Source organism: Zalophus californianus, chromosome 5, assembly GCF_009762305.2.
Source record: "Zalophus californianus isolate mZalCal1 chromosome 5, mZalCal1.pri.v2, whole genome shotgun sequence".
Taxonomy (NCBI): Eukaryota; Metazoa; Chordata; class Mammalia; order Carnivora; family Otariidae; genus Zalophus; species Zalophus californianus.
In genome coordinates, this window is record NC_045599.1 from 33,795,947 (window position 1) to 33,810,923 (window position 14,977).

The 14,977-nt window shown below is 42.5% G+C and overlaps 2 protein-coding genes across 2 annotated transcripts; both read left to right on the forward strand.

Moving 5' to 3' along the window:
* Positions 1 to 558: 558 nt before the first annotated feature.
* On the forward strand, positions 559 to 3,890 carry PCDHB2 (protocadherin beta 2). Its single transcript, XM_035727767.1, has one exon. It carries the CDS (start codon positions 701 to 703, stop codon positions 3,092 to 3,094), a length of 2,394 nt encoding a protein of 797 aa, XP_035583660.1. The 5' UTR covers positions 559 to 700; the 3' UTR covers positions 3,095 to 3,890.
* A 2,656-nt stretch (positions 3,891 to 6,546) lies between these two features.
* On the forward strand, positions 6,547 to 9,918 carry PCDHB3 (protocadherin beta 3). Its single transcript, XM_035727768.1, has one exon. It carries the CDS (start codon positions 6,763 to 6,765, stop codon positions 9,124 to 9,126), a length of 2,364 nt encoding a protein of 787 aa, XP_035583661.1. The 5' UTR covers positions 6,547 to 6,762; the 3' UTR covers positions 9,127 to 9,918.
* Positions 9,919 to 14,977: the final 5,059 nt, after the last annotated feature.

The following is a 14,977-nucleotide window of genomic DNA, read 5'->3' on the forward strand; positions in this document are numbered from 1 at the left end:
AAGTGAGAGTGGTGCAGGAGAGATATATGAGTAAGAACAATATTTCATAATTCATGAGAATGTTATTTGAATACCGTGCTTTCCCTGAGTTTGTATAGTTTTTGGTTTCTCTTGAGTGTGAGGATGGTAACCTAACCACCCCCCAGACGCACACATGCCCATCCTCTAAATAAAAACTGGGAACTGCCTACTCAAAGCCTTCTTTCATCCTGGGACTGAAGTTACCTTCCAGTTTCTGAAGTTGATGTTTTCCAATTTAAAAAGAACCCCTTTGATCTGTGAGAAAACTGGAATGGAAATTTGTCAATGCTTGCCATGGTCATTATGGATGCAATGAAAAAGTCTTTGGAAATGCAGATAAGACGTTGAGACACTACATGAAAATGTTCCATTTAGATTGTCTCTGTCTGAAAGAAAGGAGTAGGGTGTTAATGTTTTAGATAAAATAAACACTCGGAAAGGACGCGGGGTGGCGCTGCAGCATTAAAAGTAGAACGAAGAAAGCTACCAGCCGGCGCTCCTTAAGCCAGTTGCTCTGCTAAAGAAACAAGCAGGAAGGGGAGGGTTTCTAAGGTGTTTGCCCCAGGAAATCGGGGCCCTAGGCGTCTCCACTTATCCCAGTACCTTCGAGATACTAGGTGAAGAGTCCGCCACAACGCGAGCCGAAACTGGGTTACGTTTGCTGGTAGACCGGAAGGCGATGGAGGCTGGAGAGGGAAAAGAACGCTTTCTGAAACAAAGGCAAGTCTTGATATTCTTTGTTTTGCTGGGCATAGCTCAGGCTGCTTCCGAGCCTAGGCGCTACTCAGTGGCTGAGGAAATGGAGAGTGGCTCCTTTGTGGCCAATTTGTTAAAAGACCTGGGGCTGGAGGTAAATGAGCTAGCTGCACGGGGGGCTCGCGTCATTTCCAAAGGGAAAAAAACTCGTTTGCATTTTGATAGACAGACAGGGGACTTGTTGTTAAATGAGAAACTGGATCGGGAGGAGCTGTGCGGCCTTGCCGAGCCATGCGTGCTACCTTTCCAGGTGTTATTGGAAAATCCCCTGCAGTTTTTTCAGGCTGAGCTACGGATTAGAGATATAAATGATCATTCCCCGGTGTTCCTAGACAAAGAAATAATTTTGAAAATTTCAGAAAGTCTCACTCCCGGAGCTACTTTCCTAATAGAACGTGCCCAGGACTTAGATGTAGGAAGCAACAGTCTCCAAAGTTACACAGTCAGCCCCAATTCCTATTTCCATCTTAAATTACAAGACAGTCCCGACGGCGTATTACCACAGCTGGTGCTGGACAAAGCACTGGATCGAGAGCAACAGGCTGAGATCAGGTTAACTCTCACAGCGCTGGATGGCGGGACTCCACCCAGGACTGGCACTGCTCTGGTTCACATTGAAGTCTTAGACATCAATGATAACGCCCCCGAGTTTGCAAAGCGGTTTTATGAGGTGCAAGTTCCGGAAAACAGCCCCATTGGATTTCTGGTTGCCATAGTCTCTGCTAGCGATTTGGACATTGGAACCTATGGAGAAGTATCGTATGTATTTTCCCAAGCCTCTGAAGAGATTCGCAAAACTTTTCAAATAAATGCAAAGTCAGGAGAACTCTTTTTAACAAAGAAACTGGATTTTGAATCCACTCAGACTTACACATTAAATATTCAGGCGACAGACGGTGGAGGCCTTTCTGGAAGTTGCGTGGTGTTTGTCCAAGTGATGGATTTGAATGACAACCCTCCGGAACTGACTATGTCAACATTTATCGATCACATCCCAGAAAACTTGCAGGAAACCATAATTGCTGTATTCAGGGTTTCAGATCCTGACTCGGGAGACAACGGAAGAACGGTTTGTTCCATTCAAGATGGTCTTCCTTTCTTCCTTAAACCTTCCGTTGAGAATTTTTACACCCTCGTGACAAACACAGCTCTGGACCGAGAGACAAGAGCCGAGTACAACATCACCATCACCGTCACCGACCTGGGGACCCCCAGGCTGAAAACCCAGCACAACATAACGGTGACGGTCTCCGACGTCAACGACAACGCCCCGGCCTTCAGCCAAGCCGCCTACACCCTGCGGGTGCGCGAGAACAACAGCCCCGCCCTGCACATCGGCAGCGTGAGCGCCACGGACAGAGACTCGGGCGCCAACGCGCAGGTCACCTACTCGCTGCTGCCGCCCCAGGACCCGCAGCTGCCGCTGGCCTCGCTGGTGTCCATCAACGCGGACAACGGGCAGCTGTTCGCGCTCAGGTCCCTGGATTTCGAGGCGCTGCGGGCGTTCGAGTTCCGCGTGGGCGCGGCCGACCGCGGCTCGCCGGCGCTCAGCAGCCAGGCGCTGGTGCGCGTGCTGGTGGTGGACGACAACGACAACTCGCCCTTCGTGCTGTACCCGCTGCAGAACGGCTCCGCGCCCTGCACCGAGCTGGTGCCCAGGGCGGCCGAGGCGGGCTACCTGGTGACCAAGGTGGTGGCGGTGGACGGCGACTCGGGCCAGAACGCCTGGCTGTCGTACCAGCTGCTCAAGGCCACGGAGCCCGGGCTGTTCGGCGTGTGGGCGCACAGCGGCGAGGTGCGCACGGCCAGGCTGCTGAGCGAGCGCGACGCCGTCAAGCACAGGCTGGTGGTGCTGGTCAAGGACAATGGCGAGCCGCCGCTGTCGGCCAGCGTCACGCTGCACGTGCTGCTGGTGGACGGCTTCTCGCAGCCCTACCTGCCGCTCCCGGACGCGGCGGCGGCCGAGGCCCGCGCCGACCCGCTCACCGTCTACCTGGTGGTCGCCTTGGCGTCGGTGTCGTCGCTCTTCCTGTTCTCGGTGCTGGTGTTCGTGGCGGTGCGGCTGTGCAGGAGGAGCCGGGCGGCGTCGGGGGGCGGCTGCTCGGTGCCCGAGGGCCCCTTTCCGGGCCACCTGGTGGACGTCAGCGGCGCGGGGACCCTGTCCCACAGCTACCAGTACGAAGTGTGTCTGACGGAAGGATCTGGGACCAATGAGTTCAAGTTCCTCAAGCCAATTCTCCCGAGTTTCCTTGGTCTGGGTGAAGAGAGGATTAGTGAAGCAAACCCCAGTTTCAGGGATAACTTTGAATTCAGTTAAGAATTAATAAGTGTCTACGGAGCCTAGTCTCAGTTAATTTGTGGAAAGTCCTTTTTTACTGCCTTGCTTATTGGGGTTCTTTTTATTTGATAAGTAGCTATCCTATTCTAATTTAGTGCATGTTACTGGTGTTTCTAAATGTGTTCATTTGTGGCATAAGGAATGCAAATTTCCTTTGTTTTCTTTTTGTTGATTAGTCTCACTGTAACTTAATTCAACTTACAGTGTGAAAGTAAATTTTGTATTTTCAGAAGTCTTTAATTTTTAAGTTAGAGCACCTTTTTCCAAACTCACCTTCCACGGTTCGTAGGTAATTTTGCAGAACTTAAAATTTAAAACATTTTTAAAAGTTTTACGCTACATAAGCTTATTCTTTTTCCAACCCAGAATATTTATGTTTGTATATTCTCTTAGACTAGTATAACTTTTATTCTGTTAACTCATATTGACTAAAACCATTAATATATGCATATTCATTAATAACAAAGCAACCTCTCACATTTTTCTAAATATGTACTTCCTTAAAGTGTCCATAATGAAGATTATGATTCCTTAGAAATTGTGACAACCTTGACTGCTGGATTCTACAAACCATTCACATCAAAAGTGCTCAGTCAACCACTAATATTCTCAAATGTAGTTAAATAAATAGCATGTGTCCAGTTGTTTTCAAAGCCATGTAATTCTTCATGCTTTCTATTAAAATTTTTTTTCTTTAAACCTCTGCTCATTTCGGGCACCTGGGTGGCTCAGTTGGTTAAGCAACTGCCTTCAGCTCAGGTCATGATCCTGGAGTCCCTGGATCGAGTCCTGCATCGGGCTCCCTGCTCAGCGGGGAGTCTGCTTCTCCCTCCGACCTTCCCCCCTCTCATGCTCTCTCTATCTCATTCTCTCTCTCAAGTAAATAAATAAAATCTTTCAAAAAAATCCTATAAACCTCTGCTCATTTCAAAAGTTACCCATTTTGGAAATTACAAGCCATCTATTAACTTTGAGCACATCCTTAAACTCCAGAAGATATGAGGAAATAAATCTAAGTCTTTGTCCTTGACCAAATTTTAGAAACTTCAAATGTAGTTTGGCATTGCATTTTTCAAAAAATTTGGAGCATTGGGGCACCTGGGTGGCTCAGTCGTTAAGCGTCTGCCTTCCACTCAGGTCATGATCCCAGGCTCCTGGGATTGAGCCCCACATCGGCTCCCTGCTCAGCGGGAAGGCTGCTTCTCCCTCTCCCACCCCCCCTGCTTGTGTTCCTGCTGTTGCTATCTCTCTCTGTCAAATAAATAAATAAAATCTTAAAAAAATTTTTTTGGAGCATTTATGATTCCATTTTGGAAATAAGCCTATGGGGAAAAGATTTATCTTATTGTGGCCATATTTTTTTTTTTTTGCACTACTTCTATTTTTCCCTTTTCAGTTTCCTAGGCTTTCATAACTTTTTTTCTTTTTAGGTTCTGGAATGTGTTTCCCAATAGCTCCCCATTTATTGTATGATTAGCACAGTAATTGGAGGATTATAGGTTAATAAAAGTTTTGGCTAAATTATTGAAAGAAAGAAGTGTCTTTATTTCACCCTGTGATATTTTGATATTTAAAGACACTAAAATACTCATAGAACAAAATTTTGCTGGAATTAAATGCTCTCTAATGTAAAGGAAATACATATATAATTTTTGGTTATTAATTCAACTGATCACTATTATTGAAAGATTATGCAGTTATCAGTCCCTGGTGTTTCTTTCCTTCAATATATTTTTCCTTTCTCTCTTCCTGATTAATTTGAGTCTCCTGTGTTCTAGCTTAAGGAATATATATGGGGAAATTGTGTTTTTTATAATTTAAATTTCCTTGTATAATTCCCTAAATGATTCATCCAACTTTATTTCTTGCAGTTCAGTTTCAGATCCATACATTAACACACATTTTTAGTTCTTATTGTTCTTCAGCCTATATTTAAGTTCTTCTGTCATTTTATGTTTATTTGCATGAGCTTTACTATTAAAATTATAATATGAATTTTAAAGGTGTCCTTTTGAGATTCACAGTGTAGAGCAGTGCTGATACTTAGTAGGATCTTGGATAAGTCACATCATTTCTTTTCCCCCAAAATGCTAATAACAGCTATTTCTCTAGCTTGAAATTATGATCAAATGAGACAATATAAAGATATAGAAGTATAATTGCTGTTATTTTTAGTTTACTAATATTAAAAGTAATCCTAATAGATGATCCTTCATGTTACATTCCTGGTAATTGTGAAGATGCTAGATTGAACACTTGATAGTTGAATTGTTTCATTTCTCTGCCTAAAATCTTGCAATATCTTCCTTTTATTCTCAGAATAAAATCCAAGCATCTGTTATTTGCCCACAGTTTATCTCTCCATCCTTCTCTTCCCACTTACTCTTGAGACACGAAGTTTTGGGTACACTGTCCTTTTATTATCTAGAATAGCTGTACTTTACTGTTGCAGGCCTTTACTTATCAGTTTCTCATATGTATTCTTCCCATTTTACAGTCTTAGTCTGTAAGACTTAGCCTGTAAGACAAACATCTTATCCTTCATCATCCAGATTAAGTGGCACAACTTTGATGAAACTTTTTCACCCGCCACCCATTGAGTCAGGTCCTCCTATAGCATACTTTCAGTGTACTCAGTACATTTCCTATATAGCACTTTTCACAGTTTGTTTGAACATATATTTAAAGTCTGTTCATCCCATTAGATGGAAAACTGTATGATATATAGACACCATTTGTCTTGTTACCACTATATACCTAACTTCTACAAACTCAACAAATACGTGTTTCCACAGATAAAATAGTTATACAGATGAAACAGTTAATACAGTTTATATAGATGAAACCAGTAATTCTAAAATTACTATGAAATAAGGAGTAATCTCTGTGTTCCTTGAATGACTGTGAAGATTTGAAAAGAATTGGGCATTTGTGGCGTCTGAATATCCCCCCTGACATGACCTATTATAATTTTTCATCACCTTGTATGAGGTCACCTTCTCATAGCATTTTTTCCTGATTATAAAAGCAATTCATGCACATTTTGCAAAATCTGGAAAATAAGAGATAAAATGCAAGTAGGCTATGAAGCATATCATCATTTAGAGCAAAATCCTTTAAAGTTTATGTGTAATAATTGCAGATGGGCAGGAAGAGTAGCTCTACCAGTGAAATCCTATAAATCAGCAAAAACATGTAAATGAGGACTCTTACCAAAGACAGTGGTTGTTTTTTTAAGAGCACATTTCATTTCCTTACGTTGTGTTTGTTTAACTCATTTAACACAAGAACCTCCAGTAGCGTCAAATGGGTTTGATAAGGGGAATAAGCGATTAAAAAATCAAAACACCCACCCGGCCCCAACCTTCCCTAAGATTTTTAAGCTACCAGCGAACGCATGGTGGCGCTGTTGACTAAGAAGGCGAATTAAACCGCCGGCATTGTGCGCACTCTAAGGCACAGATCCAGTTCGGTAAACTAGGGATTGTGAGCCTGGGCAGATTTTTTTTAGGCAAACAAATCTGAGCCCTGGGAAAGATTATTCGCTAGACCTTCCTCAAAGGTTGGAAGGCAAAAGACTGCGTTTGCTACCACTGCTGGAAGCTTAGTTTGGCAATATTTCCGGGAGGAACGTGGCCGAAAGCACAATGGAGGCCAGAGGGGAGAGCTTTCTTAGACAAAGGCAAGTCCTATTTCTCTTTGTTTTTCTGGGTGGGTCTCTGGCTGGGTCTGAGTCAAGACGCTACTCTGTGGTTGAGGAAACAGAGAGGGGCTATTTAATAGCCAACCTAGCAAAGGATCTAGGGCTAGGGGTAGGGGAACTGGCTGTGAGGGGAGCCCAAGTTGTGTCTAAAGGGAACAAACAGCATTTTCAGCTCAACCATCAGACCGGCGATTTGCTCCTGCATGAGAAATTGGACCGGGAAGAGCTATGCGGCCCCACAGAGCCTTGTATACTGCATTTTCAGATATTACTGCAAACCCCTTTGCAGTTTATTACAAATGAGCTTCAGGTCATAGATGTAAACGACCATTCTCCGGTATTCTTTGAAAATGAAATACAGCTGAAACTCTTAGAAAACACGCCACCAGGAACCATAATTCCTTTGGAAAATGCTGAGGACTCGGATGTGGGAAGAAACAGTCTCCAAAACTACACGATCGCCCCTAATTCCCATTTCCACGTTCTCACACGCAGTCGTAGGGACGGAAGAAAGTACCCACAACTAGTGCTGGACAAAGCACTGGACCGTGAGGAGCAGCCAGAGCTCATTTTGACCCTGACCGCGCTGGATGGCGGCTCTCCGCCCCGGTCGGGGATCGCCCAGATCCACATCCTGGTCTTAGACATAAACGACAACGCCCCAGAATTTACACAGTCACTCTATGAGGTTCAAATTTTAGAGAACAGCCCCATTAACTCTGTTATTGTCACGGTCTCAGCTTCTGACTTAGATACAGGAAATTTTGGGACAGTATCATATGCATTTTTTCACGCTTCTGAAGAAATTCGCAAAACTTTTCAGCTAAATCCAATTACTGGTGATATCCTGCTAGTCAAATACTTGAATTATGAAGTTATGAATACTTATGAAGTGGACATAGAAGCCAAGGATGGCGGAGGCCTTTCAGGAGAAACCACAGTGATAGTTCAGGTGGTTGATGTGAACGACAACCCACCAGAACTGACCTTGTCTTCAATTACCAGCCCTATCCCTGAGAACTCACCGGAGACTGTGGTGGCTGTTTTCAGTGTTTCTGATCTAGACTCTGGAGACAATGGGAGAATTATGTGTTCCATCGAGAGCAATCTCCCCTTCATCCTCAAACCATCAATAGAGAATTTTTACACCCTCGTGACAAACACAGCTCTGGACCGAGAGACAAGAGCCGAGTACAACATCACCATCACCGTCACCGACCTGGGGACCCCCAGGCTGAAAACCCAGCACAACATAACGGTGACGGTCTCCGACGTCAACGACAACGCCCCGGCCTTCAGCCAAGCCGCCTACACCCTGCGGGTGCGCGAGAACAACAGCCCCGCCCTGCACATCGGCAGCGTGAGCGCCACGGACAGAGACTCGGGCGCCAACGCGCAGGTCACCTACTCGCTGCTGCCGCCCCAGGACCCGCAGCTGCCGCTGGCCTCGCTGGTGTCCATCAACGCGGACAACGGGCAGCTGTTCGCGCTCAGGTCCCTGGATTTCGAGGCGCTGCGGGCGTTCGAGTTCCGCGTGGGCGCGGCCGACCGCGGCTCGCCGGCGCTCAGCAGCCAGGCGCTGGTGCGCGTGCTGGTGGTGGACGACAACGACAACTCGCCCTTCGTGCTGTACCCGCTGCAGAACGGCTCCGCGCCCTGCACCGAGCTGGTGCCCAGGGCGGCCGAGGCGGGCTACCTGGTGACCAAGGTGGTGGCGGTGGACGGCGACTCGGGCCAGAACGCCTGGCTGTCGTACCAGCTGCTCAAGGCCACGGAGCCCGGGCTGTTCGGCGTGTGGGCGCACAGCGGCGAGGTGCGCACGGCCAGGCTGCTGAGCGAGCGCGACGCCGTCAAGCACAGGCTGGTGGTGCTGGTCAAGGACAATGGCGAGCCGCCGCTGTCGGCCAGCGTCACGCTGCACGTGCTGCTGGTGGACGGCTTCTCGCAGCCCTACCTGCCGCTCCCGGACGCGGCGGCGGCCGAGGCCCGCGCCGACCCGCTCACCGTCTACCTGGTGGTCGCCTTGGCGTCGGTGTCGTCGCTCTTCCTGTTCTCGGTGCTGGTGTTCGTGGCGGTGCGGCTGTGCAGGAGGAGCCGGGCGGCGTCGGGGGGCGGCTGCTCGGTGCCCGAGGGCCCCTTTCCGGGCCACCTGGTGGACGTCAGCGGCGCGGGGACCCTGTCCCACAGCTACCAGTACGAGGTGTGTCTGACGGAAGGATCTGGGACCAATGAGTTCAAGTTCCTCAAGCCAGTTTTTCCCAATGGCCTGGTTCAAGACACTGAGACTAAAGCAAAGCTCCAATTTTAAGGATAGTTTAGGTTTCATTTACAGAATAGTGAAAAAATAGGTGTTTGGCTATGGTTGTTTTCTTTTGAAATCAAGAATCTTTAGTTGATATAACATTTTGTTTATATATTGATTTTACTTTGTGTTGTTAATCCTTGCATATTCTTTTTTCATCTACTTCCTTTCTTACTAATGCAGTCTTAATGCCTCTCTTTCTTTTTCTAATAGGTGAGCAAAAATACATTCATTTTGTTTTAATGATGATTTCTAACCGGTTTACTTTAAGGAGCTCATCTCAAATTCTATATCCAGAGCAATGTAGATAGAGTTCCACGCCAGTAATCTTGTAATTTACCCTGTATAATACAGTCAGATATTGTTCTTTACAATATATTTAAAGCAGCTTTGTAGTTAATGAGGTTTGTGGATAGATAAAAATGTGCTTTCTTTAAGATGTACCTTCTTTAAGGTACAACATGTTTTTAAGGACATAGTAGTCAGAAGAAGTAATACATTTAATTCACTTTCTGTTTTGATATTTGCAGTTAATATTTCAATATTATATGCATTTACATTGACAAAAATGCACACAAAATATAGGCTATAAGGCAAATTACTCCGGATTTGCCTAGAGTATTGATTACTGAAGAATCAGTCATGATGACTGAAGAATAAAAATTAAGCCTAGAGCATTTTGAACAACAGATTGTGCCTTTCCATTTTGCATGAAAACTGTTTAGCGAGGCATCTGATGTGATGATAATTCAGTTTGTAAATTCTGAGATACAAATGTTATCAACCCAAGAGTCATTTTTAAAATATTTTATTTATTTATTTATTTGAGAGGGAGAGAGTGGGGAGAGGGGCAGAAGGAGAGAGAGAGAGAATCTCAAGCAGACTCTGCACTTAGCTGGGAGCAGGAGGCAGGGCTCCATCTCAGGACCCTGAGATCATAACCTGAGCGGAAACCAAGAGTCCTGTGCTCAACCAGCTAAGCTAAGCTACCCAGGTGTCCCAACCTAAGCATCATTTTTAAAGGTTTTCAAGGAAGCATATACATATATGATCTCTGAATGCATTATAGTAAAAGTGGTGTCCCATCCAATCTTTTAAAATTAATATCTAGGGCTGCCTAGGTGGCCCAGTCAGTTAAGCCACTGACTGTTGGTTTCGGCTCAGGTCCTGATCTCAGGGTCATGAGATCAAGCCCTGCCTCCATGCTGGGACTGGAGTCTGCTTGAATTCTCTCTTCCTCTCCCTCTGCCCCTCCCTGCCCCCATTCTCTCTCTAAAATAAATAAATAAATAAATAAATCTTTTGAGAAGAACCATTTAAATTAATACCCACTTGGCATTTAGATGGTGATATATGAGGGAAATACATATGTATTTTGTGCTTCCTGTCTTGGTTCCCTCCTCTTGATTTCAATCTGACATGGCTCAGGATTATATATGGTCCTTCTGGGATAAACACTGTCCATCCACATCAGTATTCTACCCCCTATAATGTAATTAAAAGATATCCAAGAATAGGTAGTCCTAAGAAGAGGGGGGAGTATCATTGTGAAAGTCTAAATTAGCTACACCTATGGATAAAATCTGGAAGCAACCAAAACATCATATTTTATGGCTATTTTGGGTGAAACAGAAAAACTTACATTTAAGTGACAAATTGTTTAGTTCCTAATTAGAGAAGTTGATTAGGAAAAAATCAGTTTTCTCCTCAGAGATATTTTCTCATCCAGATGGTTAGAACCTTCCAAGAACTGAAAACTGGTGACTAGAAGAAAATAAAGTTTCTCAATGATTTTGAAAGTTCCCGAAAGAGAAAACGAATTTAAGATTGATTTGCCTTGAATCTTACATTAAAGTGTAGTTATAAATGCTGTCATTTTATATAACTGAGAATCAAATGCATGAATCCTTAATAATTGGGGGAAAGAGAATATTTCCTTTCACTGATGAAGTACTTTATAGAGATGTTTGAATCTGGCTCTTTTCGTCAGATTTTTTCTCTTCCTTTCATACAGTAGCTGAATTTTCATTAAGAGAAGAAAAAGGCAAAGAACTGTGATCACAATTTCTCTTTATTTACCCAAGCTTAGTCCTGGGCAGTGTCAGAGCTAGGAAAATATTCTGTGTAAGATATAGAAGGCAGTTCTCTCTCTCTCTCTCTCTCTCTCTCTCTCTCTCTCTCTCTCTCTCTCTCTTTTTGGCCAATATGGTATATGATCTAGGACTAAAGTTGGAGGGGCTATATGCTGAGCATTCATTTAGACCCAGAAGATAAAAGAACAGATACTATTAATAACTTAGTTGGTAGAGCCATTGGATTCACATATTGTTGAGAAAGTGAACAGAATTTAGTAAAGCCAGAAAAGATCCTCTGAACTAAATTTGAAGATCAGAAATAATTACACCTTAGTCTTGTTTCAAAGTTGCTTTTATTTCTGGGCTATTGGAAACCTTTTACTCTTTTATTTGAAGACAGTGTTCAAAAACCTCTTTATCTGGATATTAAGTACAGGACAAAGAGAGCACCAAATGTATAGTACTATCTACTGTGGCCACTTTTTGGAATTCCCATACTGAAAGTCTGGTACAAGGTGAAAGGGATGATTTCCTATGTTAATGATAATTCTTAGTAGTCTTCTATGAGGACTAAATAAGTTCATTATTGGGAATTATTTCCAAATTGATCTCTAATATCCTAATTTTCAAAAAGTAAGAGAAATTAAATGGCCCCTCCCCCCAAATACACTAAATAACCTGACTAGACTCTAAGGAACTTGTCGGTAGAGTATGTTTCTGTTTTATTCAGAGTTGCATCTCCAGCACATAGCACAATGCCTCACACATAGTAGATGCTTAAATAACATTTGTTGCATGAGTAATTTTTTAAAAGATATTTGGGAAGTCAGTGAATTTTTCAAGGACTTGTTTACTTGGAACTTATCTGTACACTGAAATTCAAAAGAACTAGCTACATTCAGAAAGGGCCAGGGCTTTAGAATTCTGATCTCCATACAGCCAATATATTTTATTTACTGGTCTTCCTTCATTTGTTGAGATTTTTGGAAACTCAGAATTGTAAAATAATATATGAATCTCTCTTTGGGTTCCAGTTGTGCATGCTCACATCTTTGATTTCAGGGATAAAGAAGAAATGAGGGGCGCCTGGGTGGCTCAGATGGTTAAGCGTCTGCCTTCGGCTCAGGTCATGATCCCAGGGTCCTGAGATCGAGTCCCGCATCGGGCTCCCTGCTCCTTGGGAGCCTGCTTCTCCCTCTGCCTCTCTCTCTCTCTCTCTCATGAATAAATAAATAAAATCTTAAAAAAAAAGAAGTGAAATACAAGTAATTTATAAAAGCAGTGTCAACTTTCCAGACCTTCTGTTCATGAAATTATCTTCCTGAAATTGGTATTTGAAGTCCCTTTTAAAAGAAAACTTTTAAAGAAAGGCCCAGAACTAGAATTCTACTGAATGTTTAAAAAATTAACACCAGTCCTTCACAAATCCAATTATAAAAAGAGGAGCAAGGACCATTTCCCAATTCATTCTATGGGACCCATATTATTGTGATGCTAAAACCAGACAAAGATAATACAAGAAAACTATATACCATATTCCTTATGAATATAGATACAAAAATTCTCAACAAAATATTAACAAACTAACTCCAGCAACATATAAAAAGGATTATATACCATGACCAAGTAGAATTCATCCCATAAATTAAAGGTTGGTTTAACATATGAAAACCAATCACTGCAATACACCATACCATCTCAGTTTACACAGAAAAAGCACTTTACAAAATCCAATTCCTTTTCATGATAAGAACACTCAATAAGCTAGGAAGAATAGGGAATATCCTCAACCTGATAAAAACCCACAGCTAACTTCATGTTGAATGGTGAAAGACTTTCTCCCTAAGATGAGGAATGAACAAGGATGTCTCCTCTCACTGCTTTATTTAATATTGTACTGGAAATGTAGCCAGGGCAATTAGGCGAGAAAAAGAAAATAATTGAGATTGGAAACGAAGAAGTTAAAGTATATTTGTGGATGACATCATCTTGCATAAAGAAAATCCTAAGGAGGTGTGCCTGGGTGGCTCAGTTGGTTGAACATCCAACTCTTGATTTCAGCTCAGGTTGCCATCTCAGGGCCCTGGGATAGAGCCCCACATAGGGCTCCTGGCTCAGTGGAGAGTCTGCTTCCTCTCTCTCTCCCTCTGCCCCTCTCCCACCCCCTACCCCTGCTTATGCACATTCTAAGTAAATAAATAAATAGATAATCTTAAAAGATCAATTGTATTTCTATACATTAGCATTGGAAAATCCAAAACTGAAATGAAAACAATTCCATTTATGATAGCATCAAAAAGAATAAAATGCTTACGAACAAGTTTAACAAAATAAGTGCAAGTCTTTACACCGAGCACAACAAAACATCATTGAAAGAAATTAAAGAAAACCTAAGTAAATGGAAAATGTTCATGGATTGGAAGACTCAATATTGTTAAGATGGTGATACCTCCCAAATTCGTCTACAGAGTCAATGCAATCCTTATCAGAATCCCAGCAGGCTTTTTTTTTTTTTTTTTTTTGCAGAAATTGGCAAATTGACCTTAAAATTCATATGGAAATGCAAGGGACCCAGGAGAGCAAAAACAACCCTGAAAAAGAACAACAGAGTTGGAGGACTCATACTTTCTAGTTCAAAGATGTATTATAAGTTAGACATTAGATTTTGAACATTTTGATACATTAAACATACAAATACTATCTTTTTATTATGTACTACAAGGAATTATTAGAAATTATCTCAGATTCCATCATAAATTTCTCAAAAATTCTCATTATTTAGATATTTCCTTTCAAAATTTACATTTCAATAAATGCGATTTTATTCGCTTATTTATTTGAGACAGTGAGCACGTGACTGTGAGTGGGGAGGGGCAGAGGGATAGAGGGAGAGGAGAGAGAGAGTCTTAAGCAGGCTGCACACTCAGCATAGAGCCCAGTGCTGGGCTCAATCTCAGGACCCTGAGATCATGACCTGAGCCAAAATCAAGAGTTGGATGCTTACCAACTGAGCCACCCAGGTGTCCCAATAAATGTGATTTTTAAAACTATCTTAAAGGTTTAGTTTGGAATTTTAACTGATATTAAATTTTAGTTTGCTTTCACCAGTGAGCAGTATCATTTGCTTTATAGTTATTTCACTCAAATGGCCAGCCCGATGTATCTAATTTATCTATCTAGTCGATCTCAAAAATTTGTAAGAATTTCTAACAAAATCCATAAACCATCAATATTGACCAATTATTAATGTTAGCTCAATATTTTGAGATAATACTATTGAAGTTTGATTTAAGGAACTAAAAATACTAGTTAAAATCTAATTCCTATTTCACCAATTAATCTTTCTCTCAACAACTAATGTTTAATTTCCCTCTACTCTCCCCCTTCACATTAAGAACAAAACAGCCCTCAAGTCATCATGAAGTTTAAAAAAAGATTCTCTCACTTTTTTCTAAACAAGTGAGAGTATTCAAAACTTCAGGGTATGGATTTTGCATTTTGAACTTTTGGCCTACTTGTATTCAAATTCCTTTAAAATGATTTTTATCTTTCCTTCAAGGAAATTTAAAGTTCTTGCCTATACTATACCAAGGAGGAACCAAAACTATTCTCTCTCTCTCTCTGTATAATCAACATGGAAAAAATACTTTAAAAGTCATGTTTCAGGTCTGGTGAAAATTGTGTAAATTGTTGTAGTATGAATCCTTCTGGATGGATAATGCAACTTTCCTGACTGGAATAGAATGGTTTTTCAGGAGGTCACCCTTGATGTCATTAACTCC

What these genes read in the sequence shown, in the direction of transcription:
- PCDHB3 (XM_035727768.1), top strand. Translation starts at nt 6,763, where the DNA reads ATGGAGGCCAGAGGGGAGAGCTTTCTTAGACAAAGGCAAGTCCTATTT.
- PCDHB2 (XM_035727767.1), top strand. Translation starts at nt 701, where the DNA reads ATGGAGGCTGGAGAGGGAAAAGAACGCTTTCTGAAACAAAGGCAAGTC.